Source organism: Neolamprologus brichardi, chromosome 8 (assembly GCF_056152115.1).
Source record: "Neolamprologus brichardi isolate AB-2024 chromosome 8, ASM5615211v1, whole genome shotgun sequence".
Taxonomy (NCBI): domain Eukaryota; kingdom Metazoa; phylum Chordata; class Actinopteri; order Cichliformes; family Cichlidae; genus Neolamprologus; species Neolamprologus brichardi.
This window is the reverse complement of record NC_142111.1, coordinates 22,824,960-22,847,802: the sequence shown is the minus strand read 5'-3', so window position 1 is coordinate 22,847,802 and position 22,843 is coordinate 22,824,960. Positions and strand designations below refer to the sequence as shown.

Below are 22,843 nucleotides of genomic sequence, written 5' to 3'. Positions count from 1 at the left end.
TCAGGTGTAAAACTACTTATAAACACACACACACAAAGTAACTCCACCAGAGTGCCTATTTCGGGTCACTTTTGCCGGTCCAAGCCCGGGTAAAGGAGCAGGGTTGGAATTGTGACATTAAAAAAACAATAATTGCTAAAAGAAATTTAATTTGTAGTTCTAAATAAATTCTAAATGCATTTAGGACGTTTTTTGCTCACTTTATGTCTCGTCCACGATGTTATTTCTCTCTCCAGCAGCATAGGTTACAATGACATTAGCATGACCAATTATGCAAATTAGGTGATGACGTCATTTAGCGACTTCTAGCGACTTTTAGGACAACCAATAGCGATTTTCCTTACTGAGGAGTTGGCAACACTGCATCATAGGCAGTGTAGTCCGTGCTGCAGGGAGAATGGACTGCCATACCCGTTATGTGTCTGTGAGCGAGGGAGGGAGAAAAAGGAAAAGTATGAGCTGTCATCGAGCAAAAACGGGAGCTGGAAGCATGTAAATATAATAATAACCACTGCAGCCAAGAAGAGTGCCTGACGAGCCCAGTTGTAAGTAAGCTATTAAGACTCGACTGTACACCGTGTTCGTGTTTTCCTCTGAAACAATAAGTCCCGTTGCAGCAGCCTTTCAACGCCTCTCTCTGTAAGTAAAGCTAGTTTTCGGCTACGAGCCCGACACAGAACCCACCGTATTAGCCAGAGGTCCCTTTACTACGGTTCGGAGCCGCGGACCTTCAGTAACAGTAATAAATCACAGCAATAGTACATTCATGTAGTTGTAAACAGCATGATAATATATTAAGTAATCCAAAGTATTCAGAATACGTTACTCTCATTGAGTAACGTAACGGAATACGTTACAGAATACATTTTGGGGCATGTATTCTGTATTCTGTAATGGAATACATTTTAAAAGTAACCTTCCCAACACTGGTCGTGATATCGGGTCGGAGTCGTTCTGGTTGACTGTTTCTTTCACAAACAGTCAACTCAAACATAGCTGAAGCTTAAAATTCTCCCTGGTAGCTCGTAATACTGCAACAGCTTGCATCTTTTTGGAACCGTCTTCATTATCACAGCAGCCTCTTTCACAATTTTTCAGTCATTTAAAACATTTTGTTCTCTGTTCAGATGCAGCAGAACAAGAGCTACACTGTTAATGATGCTCTCCAATACTGTAAGCAGTGCAGATTATTAAAAGTCCTTGTGTACCTGAAGGAGAATTAGGCAGTGAAGGCAGATACATCACTACTTCATCGCCATATTATATCTAGAATAAGTAGACCACAGACTAATGATGATCACAATGTAGGAGTGTTTTTTCTCCAATCCTTCTGTGTTCTTAATTTGAACCGTTTATCTCTCCCTTGCTCCGTACATCATCATCTCCCTTCACTCCTTCATTTCTCACCCTCTCTCCGTGTTTATCAACGCATGATTCCGCCCATGTTGCTCCTTCTTTCCACTTCTTTTCCCATTTTTCCTCATTTTCTGTCCTCCCACGCTATTTCTTTACGCTCATTTGCCTTCCCTTTCCCCGTCAAATCAACGTGCTGGTCCAACCACTGCTGCGAGGTGGATTTCTGCCTCACCAGCTTTCTCACCCAACCAAGAACTGCTTTGATATCCACCGACAAAGTTGCAGGTCCAGCTGTGCAGAAATATTTACTGTCGCTGACGTTATCCGTGGAAACTAAGACGTTTTTGCTTGAACTCTTTGTCACAACCCTTCTGCTGAATCCCAGTAGATTTCAGTGCTAATAGTGTACATTCATGCACTTAATCAACCCAGTTTTGTCAGTGACAGCGAGCACTTAAACTGAGGGATGGGATGTGTTTTATATGCAAACCTGTAAAGCCATACGTTAGTGATGTTATTGAGCGAAGCCTTGCAGCACACACTATATGCGTCACCTTGACACGGGGAATTTACATGCCTTTACTTGGTGGCACAGAAAATGCATGAATAAATATGCATAAATATGCTTTTATTCTCGGTTCAGATTTACTGCAAAGTGTGTTTTATGCAACTCGTCGAACAGAACACAGATATGAGAATCAATTCGATTACTGTAGCCTATCAAAGAAAACTAAATGTGTGATTTCCACATCTCTTTCTTGCTTGTGAAGTTTAAACATATCAAATTTAACAACTCTAATGCAGGCTGTCACCTTAGAAGTAAATGCCAGCACCGAGAGCGTATTGAGTGGGGAATTAAAAATCTAAACTCAAAAATATACAAAATTGACTGTTTTCTGCCAGCATTGCTTTCATGCCTTATTTGTAGCGATAGTTTCCCTTTAGCTCCCGATGAAATGCTCCTCTGACTGACATTCATTTTGCATGGAAAAAGTGAAATGATGTACGAAACACAGCCTGAAGCAGAAAGCCTGAGTTAATAAAGACACCGCTGGAAGCGTGAACAAGCAGCTGAACATCTGCACCTAAAAAAGTATCCGAGTATGCACATGAGTTTAATATCTCGCTAAGTTTGTTGTGATGTGTTTATAGACAAACTCCTCAGGTCTTCAGCTCGTCTGGTCTCCTATGATTTTTTTGACACCTCTGCTAGTTGAGTAACTTGAGTGGATTTAGTTTGGGATTACGTAACAGTTGCACAAAACTGCTTCATTCTTGGCTTTAAGCCTTTAACTTTTGGAAACCTTTGAAAGGACTCCTTACAAATAAAAGAAAAAGCAAAATACATATCAAACTGACATTATTTTGATGACCTCAAGAAATGATCACAGACTAATCTGGATCGATATAACCTTCTAGGCTCACTGCATACAGACAAATATTTGGAATTCATTTCAGGCTCTGATACATGTTTACAAATGTAATTTAGTATTATTTAAAGGGGAAAAATTTGGCTTCTGTGCCATATATCACAGAATAATTCCCTCCTTTCAGATTAATGTTCGTTCTCCAGCTAGCCAAGGATCAAAGCCGACCAATCACAGAGCATGAAAGCTCCCTCTTTCATCTTTTTTGTGCACAATCTCACTACTTCAATAAAATGGAAGGTGAGTGGACAGCAGTCTCCCCTTTTGAGCAACTATCAGTAAATAAAATAAAAAACCACATTAGCCTCATCCTCTCCAGTACTGCAGTTTTTCTGTCTGATACCAACAAGGTCAAAAACAACTGTGCGAGTCTGAATTTGCTGTAATGTTTGACATTAGGAGTGAAAAACTCTTCACCTTGATCTCATAGATCTTCAGCTTCCTCTTGATGCTGGTGTTCTCCCGCTCCAGGCAGGCCAGCCTGGTCTTGATGTCCTGATAGGCGGTGATAAGGGCGAAGTGGGAGGTTGAGTAGACTTCATCATGGGGCAGCGGCGAAGACCGCCACGCAACGCTGCCGCAGCCATCCTCCTTCAGGCCTCCTGCGTCGCCGCCTCCACCGAGCAGCCCCAGCTCCCCTCCGCCTCCAAACAGAGATTGCATCGCTCAGAGCTTCAAGCTGAGGGCACACAGAGACAGATATTTGCTTATTAATTATTAAACTGCCAGATTGTTTCCATTCAATTAAATGTACCATCCAAAAATAAAGTAATTAAAAAAGAAACGTTTCATAACTCTGGCTGGGGTCGCCTCTCGGTGCTACAGCAGCAATCCAAAAAACATCAAGCACTCAGCTACTCGCAACAAACAAAAAAGAACAAAGCAGTTTTCTACCGAGAGCAGTCGGACTGCTGGCGCACACAATGTAAAATATTCAGAAGCACAGTGGGTACCGAGAGGCACGGGAGGATGACTGAGGGGCACGTGAAATTTAGAGATGGCTTACTGTGTCTTAGGAGTTCAGATGTACTGTAGGTGCAATGATCCAGTTAGCCACAATATCACATCGCTGCCCCCTACAAAAGAAATGCCAGTGCTACCTGATTATTCACTGCCCCGTTCTGCGATTCAAAAGTCTCGTTCTGACAGAAGGGAAGCAAACTCGAGAAGCAGTGTGACCGGTCAGTGCAGCGGACACAAAGCGATGCAAATTTGCTCTGGATAACAAGGTGAGGGAAAGACACGGAGATCTTAACGTGTTTTGGCTTGAACAAATCATCTGTCTGCAATCAGGTTTTGAAGGTACAAAACAAAGAAACTGAGAGAAATGAAATAAAGAGAAAGCAAGCCGTAGACGGTTTTTAGATAAGTCAGAGCACAGCTTTAGATCATGAGTTCGAAAGATTTTTTTCTTCTTCTTCTGTAAAATCATATTTCAGCATAAAAGCACCCTATTTGAATATGATTAGACTCCGTAGTGTTGCCAACAGATAAAGACTTCAAAACAATCCGCTCACTGGTTCCCAAATATTTTTGAACCGCTGAGCCCATCCATATATGTGTGTGTTTTAATGGCACTTAGCTTTCAGTGTTCACCCAGACTTTGGGTCTCTGGAGGGCTGAGATGGATCACTGTTTCTTTGAGCCTGTTTAAAATCTTTCCATCACTTCCATTTAAAAATAACAGCTTACTTTTGTGCTTTTTTTCCTGTTGTGTGCTTGCTTTGTTATTGCCTGCAGGATAACTACACAGACTTCTGCATTGTTTTTAATATTGTGATTTTGGGTCTTTGTTACTTATATTTTTCATTTAATATTCTGTATTATATAATGTAAGTCTATTAAGCAAACACTGCCCTTGTTCTTGTCTTTTATTTCCCTTTTTTTTGTGCTGTGATTTTACAATATATGGCACTCAAGGTTCATCTTTGGATAAAACGCCGTGCTCCTCGTTGTCTCTTTTCACTTAGCTCTCCAGTCACAAAGGAGGGAAGGGTGGGACGCATCAATCATCACATCCCACTCAACAAAAAAACGTCTGAGAAGTTAATGCTGCCGCTCTCCCTGCACGGAATAACGTGTCAACATTTTAATTTACGAAGGGCATTTCTGTTGGGAACATTTAGATTGCTGTGGGTCTGAAGGTTAAGCAGCAGTCGGCTAGGGCTAGAAATTTGCAGTGAATTGCTTTTGCTGATATTCTTTAACAAAGCAAACAAGCACCTGTGGTGATAAAATGTTTTCCGAAGACAGCCTGGTGTTTTCAGCCTATTCAGCCTCCCAAGTTCTCTGTATCTCCTGAGTTCAATTAGCCACTCACCCCAATATAAATACACTTTTCTGAAGTCGGATTTGTATCTTTTTCTCCAGGCTTAACCAGGATACGATGCTTACATGTACAAAACTGTGATTATTAGCAAAACAGTAAAGCACACGTAATCTCATGAACCCTTTGGCCTTCATTACCTCGGTCTTTTGCATTTAATTTTTGGCGAGAAGTCCCTCACGGGTGCATGAGTAACCAGCGCATGTACTGTAGCTGATATGTTAATCAGAGTATAATTTGCATATGAGTTGGGTTTGCTGTCTTGTTCCATTTCACAGTACTTAAAAAAAACATGAGCTCTGACAACCTAGACTCCTTGAGTGGCATGATGAATGAGCTGAGTAGCTATCTGACCACGCTGGCCTCCCTCCCCTGCCCCGAAGACTCCGGGCCGGGCTGTCAAAAGTGATAAATGGCGCCTGTGATGTCACTATCCTCTTTTAATTCCGCTACAAAGGGCACAAGTGCACAAAAGTCATACTAGACGTAGCAACAGCGGTTTGATTTACTGGTACTAGAGGAGTTACACAACAGCTAGTTGATTTGATGTATACTGGAATGGATGCCTTCCTGACTCGCAGCATTGCCTTGTGAGTCAGCGATTGCCCACTGAGCTATTTTCATCTGCTCCCTTCCTCCACGGTGCTATTTTCCTTGTGTTTCAAGAGAGAGGGGAATAAAGCCTCAGCCAATCTACGGCTCTTTTCCTCGCTGGTCTAACGGGATGATCCAAAAGCACTCCCACGAGCACAGGCACGCACATACACACACTCACAAAAAAGAAAACGATGAGTAAAATGCACGCGTGGACAAAAATGCCTGTTTGATCAAGCAGTGCCCATCACCTGCCAACTGCCTGGACAGTAGTGTTTAAGCTGGGAAGATATTAAGGCTCTGTGATGTATACTGTGTTGACATCATGCTGTCAAGTCTGAGGCAGTTTACTCTGGCAAACACTGCGTCACTCTAATATCATATCTTTGCACATGGTGTCTCATATAGCAGGAGGAAAGATAAACAGGTTGTACAAAAAAAGGGAGCAGAGGGAGAATAACACTGAATGCCATTAAAATGGAAATATTGGTGAGACAGCGATTGGTTTCTTTTAACCGTGACAAAAATGTTTTTAAAACTGCAAATCTGCAATAATCAGTGTTGTTGTTTTAGCAATAAAAATTCTAATGAAAAAATGTGACTTCTCATGTCGCCCAACATACAGCTCAGTTTGTATGAATGGTAAATGGGATGATTCTTATATAGTGCGTTTTATCCAAAGAGACGGCTATTTTTCTAAAAGGTTGGCACAGACAAAAACAGATCTAATTTAAGAGTGTACATATCATGTGTATTAAATGGACTCAGACAGAAATTCAGGTGAGTACTACGTTTGCTATATGTTTATAATAAAGTAGGTAAGTCTTTGTTAACGCCAGTGTTGGTCAAGTTACTTGAAAAAAGTAATCAGTAACTAATTACTGATTACTTCCCCCAAAAAAGTAATCCCGTTACTTTACTTATTACTTATTTTCAAAAGTAATTAGTTACTTAGTTACTTTTTTAAAAAAAGATTTACAACCTGAATAGGTGATAAAGTGATAGATCTTTCAGCCCAATTCTACTTTTTCTACATAATCCATCATATAAAATGTAATCAAATGGAAAAGTCTCTTTTTAAAACTTGTTTTATTAGTTTTAATCTTTTAACTTTATGCATCAAGCAAAAATTTAATTATATGCAACATTCTCTGACTGGAAGAAATTAGTTTAATATTTAAACCTATTTTCTGCACATTCCAGCACATAAAATATTTTTTTTGTGTGTTTACACTCACTCTTTCAAATAGATGCAAGTAAAACACAGCAGAAAATAAATAGAGTCACAGACTGGCGGTCCTTTTGCTCTATTTTCACCTGTAAAGCAGGAGTTGGGTAGGCGGAGGTTTACCCTGGTGCAGGTGTGCCGCGGTCAGTGGAAGAATCCGCGAGTTTCTCTGTGAGTTTCCCATTACGTCGTAGCTACTCAGTGCTTGCTTGGAAGTTTAGGGTTTTTCGCTGTAAAAAGAAGTTTTCTTCCCACGCACAACGGACACTAATGTTTTTGTCACTTTTTATGGAATCAAACTCAAAGTAAGGTCAGTACTTCCACACTTTAAACGCTGCACGCTCATACTCTCTCCCACACTCGATATATTATCCATTGTTGATCTGCACACAGCTGTTGTCACGAACGTCGCACTCGCTTATGTCACTGTCATGAGACTTTCTCGCAAAAAATCACGGTTTTAGTAACGCAGTAACGCAGCGTTCCTACGGGAAAGTAAAGGTAATCTAATTACATCTCTGGTTAACACTCACGTTGTGTTGTTCGGTTTATGTCACTGGTGTCCCAGACATGAGCGACAATGCCAGACCCTCTTGGCATCACTATTAAATCCACTAGATACTGTTAGAAACGTGAGCATGCAGGTTTTATTTTGGAAAGGGGCATTTTTCAACCCAATCCTCTCTCTTCTCCTAAGCTCATACATGGAACGTTGGAGCCTAAGCCTAACCAACAGTGAATGACATCCATGGCAAAACAAATACACAAGCACAATTTTCTGGCTAACAATCTTGTGGCTAACTCATGTGTTATTAGCTTCTGTTGGTGCTAAAATTCTGTTCACATGCACAGTGACAAAGTCAGCTTGGTTTTGTAGTCTGAAGTATACTTCAAAACTCTTCATTATGTGTTCTCCTTGGAAACTATTGTTGTCCTGATGCGCTCTGACATCCTAGTGCCACCTGAATCTGTTGTTAGGAATGTTATATTCATGTGTATTTTCTTCTTATTGTAGTCTGACTGCCAACAACTGAGCTATTTATGTCATAAATCTGATGCATATCTTTTGGGTTTTCTTTACACTACAGCTTCTACATAGATGGACGTAACTTCTGGGTCTGAAAAATGAAGCAGAAGTGCCTTAAACCTCCAATTCTTTTAGTAGCCACCGGCTGGGATACCGTGGCTCCAAAAACAACTTGCAGTCCTTTAGAGATCATGGCGAGTTTAAGGCCTCGGTCAGTACACTTGTCCGTTATGTAAATTTTTGTCCGATTATCTAGGCCATGCCCATTGGTTGATGACTTGCTGATTGGCAAGCCATTAGCCAATGAGTGTGTAGTTTCATAGCCTGTTAAAATACAAAGATGGCAACGTTGAAATTGTTTTTCCCAAGGATTAGAAATGGGACGTCACAAACCAATGGGCAATGTTACGGTAGCTACACTGTCTTTCATACTGTCTATTAGGGATGCAACGATACCAATTTTTTCAAACCGATACGATACCGATACTTGGATCTGAGTACTTGCCGATACAGAGTACAAAAAACGATACTTCTACCACACACACACAAATACAATTAATTGAAAGACAGGTTTTATTATATTCCCTGCCGATAAAAAATAAAATCTTAATAAAAATGACCAGTGAAAGTGAAAAATAAGCACTTCTGTTAAATTATTGCAGAGTCTCCACATTGTAATTTTACAAAATATCACTGAACTATTGGCACTGTCTCGAGCTTTCAGAATAATAAATAAACACTTCTGTTTGGAATAAAATAAATACAAATTAGGTTTGCGAATAAAATAAACTTTTAAATTATTGCAGAGTGTCCATATTGTAAACAAACAAACAAAATAATTATTATTAAATAAATAATAAATAAAATAATAATTAGCTCCCTAGTGGCCAATCTAAAAAACAACAACAGAAATGACAAGCCACGCTCTGATTAATGAAATAAGTTGGTGTCGGTTCATGGTATCGGTTAACTTTTACAAGTATGAGTACACACACATTTTACAGTATCGGCCCCGATACCCGATACCAGTATCGGTATCGGTGCATCCCTACTGTCTATAGTTTAAAAAGATCTGTTAAAATGTTAAATTAATTCTTGCTGTGTCCATAAGTATATATGAAATCACAAGTCGTTTTTATTTGCAGTACTGGACGGCAAGAAATGAGCACAAGATAGTCAATAACAGCGAAATCTGATGATCTATCAGGACAACACAGCAGAGGTAAAGTTAACTAAGAATCAACACAGATCATCAGTTAGTCAAAATCATTTTGTCACATTAACTTTAAAGGTAAAGAAAAACACTGAACAATGTCACGCCACATGTTCAGAGGTCATATTTTTGGCACAGGTGGAACCTCATTATGTCTCTCAACAACAACAAAAACGTAGTACTGGTAGGATGCTCTACTGCCCTCAAGTGACCCAAAAGAGTTAATACAACTTTAACCACAAAACTGTCCATGTTTGCTTTGGAAGGCTGGCCAAGGTTTGCTTTTCTCATTTAAACATGAGCTCTTGGATGCGATCCAAAGTACTCAGGTAGGATGCCGATTCCATCCGAGCTCGTTCAGCTGCTGTGGCTATTAAACTCTCCATTAGCGCGGCTCGGTTAATTAATTTCCATTTTCACACTTAAACTAATCCCCAGCAAGAACAACATGTTAATATCTGGAAGAGCTGCTTCTATGTATTTATGTAGTTATCCATTTATTTGTTTTGCTCAGCCTGGTAAAGCACTTTGAATAAGTCATGGCAAGATGGTGATATGTTATAAAAATACAACCTCAGGATGGATTACCAAATGACATTTAAACCAAACAAACCTGCAACAAAGTAAACCTTCACCATGTAGTATTGGGTGGAATTATTTACATTAAAAATATAAAAAAAAAAGATATTATAGCACCATGTGGATATTTATATTCAGCACCCCGTGCAAAACATAAATCATGCCATAAATTTGAAAAGAATTATGTGCTGGCCGTGGATATCTGAGTAATTTGCATAGAAAATAATTTCGTCTAGTTGCACAGAGAGTGCCGTGGACGATGATCAGTTTGTCTTCTGATAGGTAAGGACCAGAACTCGGGAACATCTGTGTTTTGTGCTCCTCTCATTTGTCACAGTGATGCATCACATATACACACTCACAGCTCCTCTACTCGATATCTTCACGCCGTCCCCTCTTTTCCCCTCTTCTATCCCCTCTCTGTCTCTTGTTTGGACCACAAGGCTCATTTGCTGAGGTTCTCAAAGCCCCACTGGACTCCAGGCATAAAGTCAGATGCTTCTCCCCCAACCAGCTCCCTGCTTCATTACAGTGATTACCGCAAGAAGTCATACATTACCTGGAAGCCACGTGGCAGACACTGTTCCACAGAGACTACCTCCCCCCACTCTTCTTTTCTCACCCTCTTCCCTCCTTGTCCCCCTTTCGTTCTCTCCAGAGATTAAATCACCACTCCCATCCTTCTATGTCACAGTACTAAAAAGGCCACAGACTGCTGCTGTGGAAAGTCTAAAGTCTCGACAACTAAGCAGTTAATGTGTTCATCTTTACACGTCTGTGTTGTGTTTCAATGAGCTACCCTATCATTTATTTTACTTCACAATAGCCTAAACAACAGTTTGATAAGTTCTGGTCTGATGACATTTTCTTCCAGCGTGATTCACGTCTGAAACCGAATGTTATCACATTCACAACTGCAGCACACATTTAAATACACACTCAGAGAGAAAGATATATTACTTGGTCTTTTTTCTGCAGTCTTAGGAGAATAAAAATAATCCATTTAAAGCCAAAAATACTACAACTTTAGCAGAATAGTCTACAAGATCCCACTAAGAAGCTATCCATTAGAGACTAGGATTCAAGTGCATCTTGCCTCGTGATCAGCCTATCAGACTAAGGCATTAAAAATTCATGAAACATATGGCACTTGAATTTCAAAACAGCACTTTTCAGATGCCAAATGGTTAATTTGCACGTTTTAAAATTTCAGCAAAGATCAGAAATCAATCAAGCCAAAGGTCTCCCTAAATTTTCAGCTTTCACGAATACCAGCTGCTTATGAAATGTTTTCCATTCAGCATGTCAGCAAAAATAAATGAAAGAATTTTAACATTAGCCACACAGCTAGTTGGATTGCAAAGCCAGTCTAATGGTTAGTCCGCCATTGGTCCGTCATTCTGTACCTGAATATTTCATGAATTTCGGAAATTCGGAATAGAAATTGGGTGGGCTCAGAGAATGAATCTTAATGACTTTGCTGATCCAGATTTGTCCTCTAGTGACATTTTATTTTTTCGTTTAAGTAAAACAGCAACTGTTATCCACTGGATGGATAGCCATGCTTACACTATGCACCCCCTCAGGATGAATTGTCACTGGCTTTCAGATCAAATACATGCATAAATAATGACACTGATAGTAATTGCATCTGTTCTTTGTGTTGATTTCTACATTGCAAATGCTAGCACAGTGGAAAAGGACAACAAAAAAAATAAAAAAATATATACTTCAGATGAATTATTTAACCCCATATTGGAACATTGCTGCAATAACTATACTTTTGGCTTGTGTAACACGTGCAGCACAACTATATCACCTCTATATTAATGAGAAAATGTACTAGCCAATGTCTGTACATTGCAGCGATGTGCAACCATTAACTCGCATGATGGCTACCAATTAAGACACGGAGATAATCACTGGTTTGACTGCCAAAATCTGTGATGCAGATCATAGAGCATCTCTTTTCATTATTTTCTAACATAAACCCATTATTATCTTAGCACAGATTTCCTGCCATGTTTAAATAGAGCCATTACAAAACATGTGACGAAGGAGCCATGTCTTTGAATTCCAAAAAGCAATTACTTCAACAAATAGATGAAAGTATGTAAGACCATTAAAGATGCTACTGGTGAAAATGCAGCTTTGATCTACTGGAGCGTGCCGAGATTTGATTTGTATTTATTTATTTTTGCAGCTAGATCTCTTCTTCTCTCCTTTGACCTTACCTAACACGTTCAGATGAATGTTTCAGTTTTGGTAACAGGTAATATGTACAGCTCTATACATTTTCCAGGACCCTGGGAGGACAGTGCATTATATTACAGTAAATATAAAACGGTGATCCTGCAAACACCTGATGTATCCTCTGTTTAGCGTGCCATACAGCAGCTAAAAATGGTGCAAAGTCTCAGCAGGGTATCCTACGCTGAGTTAAAAAGAACAAGCCTCATTCATTTACAAACATTCATAACCCAATCAGATCCTTAGCACTGCTGCGTTCTGTAAATGCTGCAAATCATATTTTTGGGAACCTCAGAGGATTCGAGCAACAGATGATTCTTCTCTCGATGGGAGATCTGTTTGTGTCTCACTGCCAGCTAATCATTGATTACCGTAGACTGAAGGGGACAATCTGCATGTAAATATTGAAAAAGGATCTTCGTGTTTTCACTGTGTGGCTTTGTAATACTAAAGATATTAAAAACCTCGAACAATATAATTATTAGCTTTTTTTATTTCCCACAATGATCCTGCATGCACATTTACAAGGTTGTGCGTGTACGTTTTTAGGGCTTCTGCTGTATCCAACGGCATAAATATACGAGTGCAGTAGAAATCACGCCGGCGCGGTCAAGGCTGAGCTTTCCAGTGATAACAGAACCAGGATCAAAGAGAAAACTGGAGTCCCCACAGAGTGCGATTTAAATGTTGTATCTTGTACGTGAACGATGCAACCGCTTTTCTCTCCCATCCAACCCACGTCCTTCCCCTGAGCTTGTATTACATTTTACTGTTTTCCCTCATACCTTCCATCTCCTTTCATCCTATCCTTTCTCTTCCCCATCCTCGCTCTCTCTACTTTCTCCCTTCTCTCTGTCTGGCAGTGTTAAACAGCTCCTCTCAGTGCTGCCCTGTGATCCCCACAGGCTGGACATTTGGCACCTCTGAATCAGACAGTATGTCTATGAATGGTGAGTCCAGGGTAGGGAGGTGGTGTGGCTTTTGGCCCTGCGCTCATCCGCCAAATGCTCCCATAATGCCTGGCTTCAGTCGGCTGCACCTGTTTCCTCTGCCTTTCACAGCGAACAAGGCCAAACCTGGATGGCGCGGCACACACTGAGAACCTATTAACATGGCGGCAGGTAGGGTTTGACTGCGTGCCTTTGTGTGCGTATCCATGCGGACATGAGGACAGGCACATCAACGAGTGCGGAAATGAGTCAGTGCAAAGAGAGTGTGTGTTTTGTGAGTGTCAGCACAAGGACAAAGCAGTGCAGGAAAGGTGATCGTTTAGTGTGTTTGTGTGCTTGCTGTTGCCAAAAAGAGACAGGTAGCAAGGGTCAGTGGATGCACACGGTGCTGTGGCTTTATGAATAAATGACTTATCTGGATTTTGTTGATATACATGTTATTGTGGCGATCGTGGCTCAAGAGTTGGGAGTTTGTCTTGTAATCAGAAGGTTGCCGGTTCGAGCTCTGGCTCGGACAGTCTCGGTCGTTGTGTCCTTGGGCAAGACACTTCACCTACCGCCTACTGGTGTTGGCCAGAGGGGCTGATGGCACGATATGGCAGCCTCGCTTCTGTCAGTCTGCCCCAGGGCAGCTGTGGCTACAACTGTAGCTGCCTCCAACAGTGTGTGAATGTATAGTGAAATTGTAAAGCGCTTTAAGGGTCTCGAAAAGTGCTATATAAATGCAATATTATTATTATTTTTATTGGTTCACAATTAAACATCCGGAGAGTAGTTAAAACTTGCCCAAAGCTACGTAAGCTGACGTATAAATATTGCCAACTTATAATTCACAATCACAGACTGTAGTTACAAGATGCATGAGCCATCTTTTTTTATTTGAGCCAGAAGTGGCTATATATTTGGAGTTACTAAGTTATTACTGTATTTTTCGGACCATAAGGCGCACCGGATTATAAGGTGCGTTAGGCAAAACAAAATCAGATCAAACTTTAGTCAACTCATTCTTCTAACTTCCTCCTCTTCTGTACCATTGATTCATTAATGTTGAATTCTGTCACAGCTGCTCCATTCTCATGTTGTTGCAGTATATTAATGACTAACCTCGTATTGTGGATGGATTATCTCAGTTGTTCTCCTGACTGAAGATTGGTCTGTTGACAGCATCGGGAACCCTCACGTTAATTTTTATCAGTGGAAAAACGTTAGCATTCATCCTCCAGCTTCACTGTGTTTATGTTATGCTAACATAGCTGTGTCGCTAGCAATCACGTAGCACAACATTATATACCAGCTAGTTCAACTTCAGTAACCCTGCAAACGCCACGGCTATTTAGTTTTCTGTCTACATTTATGTTGGAAGTGATGGCAGAGCTGTACGTTTTTGTTTTTGTTTTGTTTTTTCAGAAATCTCTCAATCAGAACATGCTATATTATATTTATATGGAAACTAGCGAGCTAACTTCCTGCTAACTTCTAACTTCATTAAATTTAATAAATTCTGTTTTCATGGATGCCTGGATGTTAAACCTAATTGTTACACCTGGTAAAGAAGCAACGCTGATCATTTTATCAAAAATTAAAGAATTTAGACAGTTTTTAAGTCTCAGTGATGCCGCAGTGTTCGTTTGACTTTGGGACCTGAAGTAGACGGAGTTTTGGACCCAGATTCCTCCGTGAGGCTTTGGGACCTGAGGTAGACGGAGTTTTGGACCCAGATTCCTCCGTGAGGCTTTGGGACCTGAAGTAGACGGAGTTTTGGACCCAGATTCCTCCATGAGGCTCCTGACTACGGTAGCCGTAATGCTCTGACACCCATCAAGCGGTGCAGCTTCATAGCTTACCAAAGTCGGACTAAAATGTTTTTTGACAGATTTTTGAGTGCCGTGTACCACATAAAATTGGTTCGAGGGCAGCAACCACCAGAATTCATACATAAGGCGCACCGGATTATAAGGCGCACTGTCGATTTTTGAGAAAATTAAAGGATTTTAAGTGCGTCTTGTAGTGCGGAAAATACAATAGTAAGGCTAGTGGGCTGAATTTATAAACTTTACAGCTACATCATACAGACACAATTCCTGCTAACTAGGATTAGAAGATATTAAAATGTCACTCACCAAAACTGGAGCACAGACTTCTTGGATGCACCCATATATCACATCACAGCAACCAACCTCACAAACAGACACTCGACCACTGGCGGCCACCGTCACCAATTTGAGAAAGACACATGAACATAGTATTGTTTTATTTGAAAAATTATTTGATCAGAGCATGCCCAGCATTTGCTACTGCATACCTTTCATTCATAAAAAATGCAAGCTGAAAATAAAGACACTTGCCTATCTGATAACATATGCATTGTGTTTCAAATAATAAAGAGCTGCATTTTACGCAGCGCAGTAAACCTGTTCAGCATTTTAACAACGAGGCCAACATGTTCAAGGACACGTTTCCACTGACATTATGTGGAAAATATGCCGCTCTGACTTTTAAAAAAATCCTATTTTATCATCTGTTTTTGTTCAGATCCTCTTTCCAACATCTCTCACTGTCCATCCCTGTTATTCTCCAGATTTTAGAATATCTAGGTTGGTAAATATATTTACACACCGAACGATGCTTCCTTCAGCTGTTACTGTGCTCTAGGCAATGAGCTGAACAAGCAGCAGTGAGCTGTGCGTCATGTCTCTTTAGGATAGCATTGTGGGTGAACACATTTGATAGCTGTCAGACATGGAACAAGTGATAAAAACAGCACATCAACCTACTTGAAGAGCCAGAAGGGAGGTAGTTGACTTACAGCATAATACAGCAGATGTAATAATTAGGATCTGGCATTTAGGAGTGACAGGGGAGAGAGAACCGGAGTATTGTTGATTGTGTTTCAGGTTTATGTTTTTATTCAAAATAATATTTCAGACCATTTTACATTTGCTAACTAATGCTAAATGGCCTGTATTTGCACTTTACACATTCAGTCCATTCACACACTGGTGATGGCAGCTACATTGTAGCCACAGCCACCCTGGGGCGCACTGACAGAGGCGAGGATGCCAGACACTGGCGCCACCGGGCTCTGACCACCACCAGTAGGCAACGGGTGAAGTGTCTTGCCCAAGGACACAACGACCGAACTACCCAAACTTACTTCAAAGCCTAAACACCTGGTACTCCAAGGTGTTCAAGCAAATATCTACAGGAGCACAAACTGGTTCCTGTGAACTTGGATGTTGAATATACATGACTGAGTGCTGAATTAGATTTTTCTCATGCATGTCTTTTATTTCATACTATACTTTAGTGATCCTCTTGCAGGACATAGCCAATTACTTATTTTAAGAACACTGAGATCCATTTAGTTTAGTTCATTCGTACACATCAAATACAAAATGTGTTCAAATATTAGAAATGTCAAATAGCACACAGGAACATCACGTCTGACTATCTGATGAAAGTCTAAATGATGTGTTAAAGCCCTCTTCACACTTCCAGGAATTAAATTGTGGTAAAGAAATTCAAATCAGGGGTACCAACCCAAATACGTCTGTAGCATTTAGTATCAAAGGTTTGGGTTTTTTTTCTCATCACTGCTCATGCTGCCATGCTCATGTTAGGCTTGTTTCATTTCTATTTTGGTCAGCTGTCCTCCAAGTTTAAACAACAATGTAGATAGGAAAAGCATGGGATTTATCTGAGGTACTGAGGAGTTTAATTTATTTTGTAAAATGAAAAATGTTTCCAGGTGTGGATCTAAGGGTGCAAGGGGGGGATTTTTGGCATTATTTATACCTAAAAAATAGTTTCTGTGTTTTCTTAGAAGAACAGTTCTGGAATAGTTAAATACAAGGGATTTTCACATACCTCACTGAAGAGGTATGTGCCACCCTGGCTAGACCTCTTGCCCCTCCTTTGCTGCTTTTGTGGTAGAGAGCTGCAGGGCTGGAAGTCCAATCCCCAGTGTCTCCGGTCTCTGTGCTAAAGTGTCCTGTCTCAAAACACTGAACCCCTCTGTGTATTAACTGATTTGCTAGCTGACTGAATGAAATCCTATCATCATATTTTCTTTTATGATGAAACCTGCAGTCCTACCTCTTGCCCCGTGACAGCGCAAAAAGCTCCAGACACGTCGTTCCCAGAGCCAGATCAGTACTAAATATGCTGAGCCTTTTCCCTGAAATCATCAACAGAAGCATCTGAAACTGATGTCTAATTACTAAGGACTGACATTTAAAGGAGTGGAAAAATACTGTGTCAGTGTGACCGCACTCCTCTTACTTAAAGTGTGTCATAGTTCACTGTTCGTAGACTTAAATCACACCTTTCTTGGCTGCTACTTCAAAGCACATTGTGCGCTGTCTGTCCTGCGTGCTGCACAACAACATTCAATATTTAGTATTTACTGCTGTTTACACTTAGCTAGATTAATGCGATGGTGTTGTGTTTAGTATGTTGCTTTGTTTTGGTTTTTTTGCTTGTTTTCTCTTCTTTCTCTCTCAACAGGTGATCCAGGAGATATTTTTTTCCCCCCCTTTCTCACTGTCCCTCTCCTCGTCTGTTTTTCTTTTCCTTCCTCTTTCTTTCTCCCTTTCCTATCCCTCACTCATGTCTGTCCCGTCTGTAACAACTGAAAATAAAATAAAATAAATAATAAAAACAAAGGTCGATCAAATGGACCAATACGGCAATGCCATGATGATCCATTTGGCAAAATAAATCCATTGGGTATCCTTGTTGGTCTTCAGACAACAATTCTGACGGCTAAAGAACCAAATGGGACAGGCAAAAAAAAAAAAAGTGTGTCATAGTTGTACTCGTGACATTATGTATTATGTACTGTCTTCCTGGTTAAATGTTTCTTGAAAAACATATTTGATTTTAATGAGAAACGAGGATAAATGAAGGATATCATCAAAAACAGACGTGTTAAAAAATCATGTTTATTTGGGAAGCTATGAAAGGCTCATATTTCTAGATTTTGCAGAAGTAAGATTTCAATGAAACCTGAAAAATGCAAAGCTTTACCTTAAATGTGGCCCTCAAATGAATTTAGCTAAATGATGCATAGCCACACAAATCGCTGGTTTCATGTGCTTTTTTTAATAGCAAATATTCATATTCACAACAAATCAAATGAATGATTTTAAAAGCAGCAGCGGTAACTGGAGACCTGCCATAATAAATTAACACAAGTCTATTTTTTTATGACTGTTGGCTGACTAACATCTATGTCTGTTCAATAAGCTGCTGTTGCTGTGTGATGTTAAGACTGGAACTCCATGTACTCTTTAAACACGTGCGTACTACACACACATGCACGCAGCTCAGCCTACGTCATGTGCTTCTGCAGCCCAGAAGCAAAGACAAGGTCCACATCCAAGCACACCTACAGAGACACGTCACACACGCATGATGAACAATGCAAAGCACTTATACAGCCTGTTGGTGCAGGAGAAAGACACCAACTCTAACAAATGACGTTCTGTGCCATGCCATACTGCTCTCTGATTCATCACTGGGGGAATCAGCTGTGTATGCAGGCGGCCACAGAACTATCTGTGTGTACGTGTGCGTGTTTTTGTGTGTAAGTAAGGCAGCTGCCATTTGGGAGATTGATGGCAGGGGCAGGATGGAGACAATGAGTTGTGGGGGTTTTTTGCTCTCTGTTTTCTGTCAGCTCCATCTCTCTTTTCTCTCATCCTCTCCTCATCTTTCTTTCCACCGAAGCTGAAACAAATAGTCAATTCCTTCACCTTTCTCTTCCCACCACCACCACCCCGTCTTTCCTCCCTCTCTCTTGCTCTTTCTCACTGTCATTCATCCATCTTGGTATTCAGCAGCAAAGTTTATCACAGGCCCCCCCCCCCAACCCACTCCGAGCGGGTTAAAAAAACCTTTATCTTGACTTTGAATGAGAACTTTCCCCACAAAAGACATTAATCTCCTCATTATTATTATAGCCAATCCAATACTTGGATTCCCTCACTCTGAAATCTGAGTCGAGCTAAGCTGCAGCCCAGAAGCAAAGACAAAAAGACAGAGAGGGTGAGAAAAGAAAGACTTTTCTTTTCGGGCTGCAATTAAAGTCCTGCCTCCTTTGACAAACTTAATGTAGCCTCCCCATTTAACCACGACCACACACGGCCACGGACACATGCGGTGTACATGCAGTACACTCACACACACGCTGACACGATGACTGAGTCGGATGACTCACGAGTACTAGTGTGTTTCCCAGTGAAACAAAGCCTGTAATTTGGTCTCAGCTGGTAAAAAGCGCATTAAGGAAGAGAGCGCAATGCTTTGTCTCGTTGCACAGTTGGCACGCCAGCAGGCTGGAGTGAAAGATGGCTGCTCAGTAAGATGAGATGCACAGTATGATGGGAAAATGTGACAGAGCTGTCGGTGCAGTCAGCCTAGAGGTCAGAGGGGGATATTTAAAACGGTGCTGAATGTTTGTGCCACATTACATTAGTAATATTTGGGCAAAATGACATTATAGGAAACATATTGCTCATAATAATATAACCAGAGCGAGTTGTTGCATGACTCTCTAGCTTTACAGATCCACCATCCACAGAGTAGTTTCCAGATGCAACTCTTTTACAAAAAACCTTTGTGTTATATCCACCATGTATTTCACAACAACTGAAACTGGTGGAGACCAATGCTGCGCTGGATATAGCAGATTAGGTTTAGGCACTAGAAACTACTTGCTTAGGTTTAGGAAAACATAAGGTATTTACTGAAATCGTAATTTGGGCTAAAGTGCACACCTTCACACCAGTAACATTGAATGACCAGCCCATCTCGGTAATGCTCCAACCCAGTGTGTCGCACACTACGCGACTGCCAATCTTAGCTATATATAAGCTTTTATAACAGCACTAAATAGAAAAAAATGTAAAAAAGTAAAGAAAAGACGACGGAAACACCCTTCAAATATGTTCAAATATGAGTGTTGTTGTGGCATAGTTTGTCCACCAGAGGGCACTCTGTTGCTTCCTTGTTGTTAACACAGGTTTGGGACTCCACACAGAAGAACCAGCTAATCCAGAGTGTAAACAAGCAAAAATAACTACACATAACAAATTTTAAACTCTGTCCATGTTGTGTGTCTTAAAGGAAAATAAATCTTGGCTGTATTTTTAGATCACCAAAATACTGGTATCCCATATACCAGTAATACTGTAGCTATATGTTTGCTATTAGTTGCTTACCACAGCTATTCCGTCATGTTAAAGTTTTCCCTATATCACTTCTGTTGTGTATTGTAAGCTTTTTATTTATTTTTTAAACATTTTTTGTGAGCTTTAGCTGTATTGTTTCTGTTTTCGTTGTGTTTTCTCCAGTTTTTGCTGCTGTTTTTTTTTAAGTTGCAGTGCGTACACACATCTTAAAAATCTATTGTTCGGGCTCGAGATGTAATTGACAAAATAACATATTTACTTTTATAATATAATAAATAATCTGCTCTTTCACGTGATTCAGTTTATTTTGAAAAGTCTCAACAGGATCTTGAGCTTTATTGTGAAAGGTTTATGTGGAACATAAACAAGCGGACACGGGATCCTGTTACCGTCGTTGTTGCTAACCACAACGCATAAAAATAGGCGCTTGTCCGTCTGTAGTGTGGTTATATTAAATATAAGAGAAAGAGAGAACTTTAATAAATTAATATAGCCACTACAGTGTCCATCAAAACGATGAAAAAATATTGCCGTAAAGAGTTTATTTTGCGACACCACGAAACAAACGATAGCATAAAATGAAACGATAGACATTTTTATATCGTCATCCAATATATATCGTTTTATCGAACAGCCCTAATTGTAATCCACAAACCAAACATGGTTCAGATTAATAAATAATCACAAATAAATAAACAATAATATTACATGAAAAAACTTGATGGATGGATGGAATATCTATTTACCACATATTAGCAATATTAGCAAGCCTAAGCTACAGGTCCTTTCAGAATAAAAGACTCTAGCAACCAAGCAGGAGGTGTTTTATGTATATGTATGTTTGTTTATTTGGTGTTTTAATAGCCTCTTAGTCCAATCTTATTATCAAATGCCAAACACTGATTAGCTTTGAGCTTTGAAGGGCACAAAACAATGAACGTAAAGATATCTTCTTGCTCTCTGAAAACCTCAGACGGATATTTTTCTCTTCATTTTCTGACATTTCATGGACTGGAGAATCAAATTTCCTTTTTATTCATGATGAAGAGGATTGAGTTTGTTGCTGTCCCAATTTTGTGATGAAGCTTTTTAACTTGTGCCCCATCCTCCATGGGATGAGATGGCTCTCATGGTTTATTTAATAACGGCTCATAATCATTACACACATGGCACAGTGCGGGTTTAGTTTTGTGGCTCCTTGTAGTGATGCCGCAGTTGTTGACTCTTTTAAAACTTGCTGCAAGGGTGGATTAGGTGGCGGGGAAGACGCTGTAATGCAAAACGGTACAGCACTTCAAAGCTTCACAGCCTTGTAGTGGAAAGCAGCATCAGTCAGATGCCATCACACGCTCGTGCATACATACATTAACTCCAGCCAAAGGCCTTGACAGCTGGATCAGCTCAGATCATTCCAGCGCCAGTGGCCCTGACTCTTACTTGGATCCCACTTTTGTCTTGTTTTCCCGGCATCTGAAGGCTCATTCGCTTCACAGAACATCACATCCTCCTCCAGTATGTCTGTTCTGCTGTCATACACTGACTAAAAGACTGACTGATAGTTAGACACACACACACACACACGTATGCACACAAATGCACACAAATATGCTTAAAATGTAAAAATATGAAAAATGATGGTATGCCAAATATGCATGAGAAAGAGAACTAATGCAAACAGAGCAAAGTGGAAAAGTCACTGTTATATTCAGTCATGAAAATGCATTCAGAATTAAGACCATGTCTATTTGGATATCAATTTTTACCCTACTTTACTAAAATTAACTTCTCTTTACTGCATATTTATTCAGATGCCGGATTCATGGAAATTTCACAAAAAACCCGAACATATTTATCCACACAAATGCATCATAAAGCACCGCACATAATGTGGTTTTACACAGTTATGGGCTTATCTGAGGAGATCCAGAGCCTAAAATGTTATTAGAAATCAACTTTATTATATATCCACATTATAACGCATTCATATCCAATCGTACCCCTCAGCAAATACTACACTGAGCTGCAAAAAGGGAGGTTGATTCCAACCGTTAAAGACAGAAAATATAACCAAGTGTTTAATTGGCTCTGAGTGCTGATATGACAATCTGTGGCTCCTGATTAATTAGAAGTGCATGCTCCTGCTGCTGCCACTGCTGCTGATGCATGTTGGATGAGTCCAGAGACAAGATGATGTGTGAGGGAAAAGAGAGCAGTGGCTTGGATCAGAAAGAATATGTGATAAACACGAGCGATGCGTGCACCCATGATGAGCGCACGTGGATGACATCATGAATAAGAAATACCGACAGCACATGCGTGTCCCCTGTGTGTGTTTTACAGCAGCACGTGTGCCTCTTTGTAAGGTGTGAGTACATTACTTTAATGAAAGTCAGTGTCCTTGGCAAAGGACATAGCCGCTCAACCGCTGAGGGCTGCTCTCTTTTTCACCAGTCTGTCACACACATATGCACACACACAGACACACACTTGTTTTCATGTCTTAGTGGGGACATCTGATTGATATAATGCCCACCCTAGCTCCTTACCCTAACCCTAACCATCAGAAATGAATGCCTAAACCAAGCCCTTACCCTGAACCTAACCATAACCTAACTGTAACTCTAAAATCACATTTTCAGCCTCGAAAATGCCTTCAAATTCTTGAGGACGGGCATTTGGTCCCCACAAGTGCCAGTTTCC

The 22,843-nt window shown here is 40.3% G+C and overlaps 1 protein-coding gene across 1 annotated transcript in view; it reads right to left on the bottom strand.

The window, feature by feature from the left end:
* The window catches only part of tbkbp1 (TBK1 binding protein 1), an 80,819-nt gene that overhangs the window by 38,258 nt on the left and 19,718 nt on the right, over positions 1-22,843 (bottom strand). Inside the window, exon 2 of the mRNA XM_006793169.2 lies at positions 3,201-3,462. Coding sequence (XP_006793232.2) covers positions 3,201-3,446 — 246 coding nt within the window. The 5' untranslated portion in view covers positions 3,447-3,462. The remainder of the gene's footprint in view (positions 1-3,200; positions 3,463-22,843) is intronic.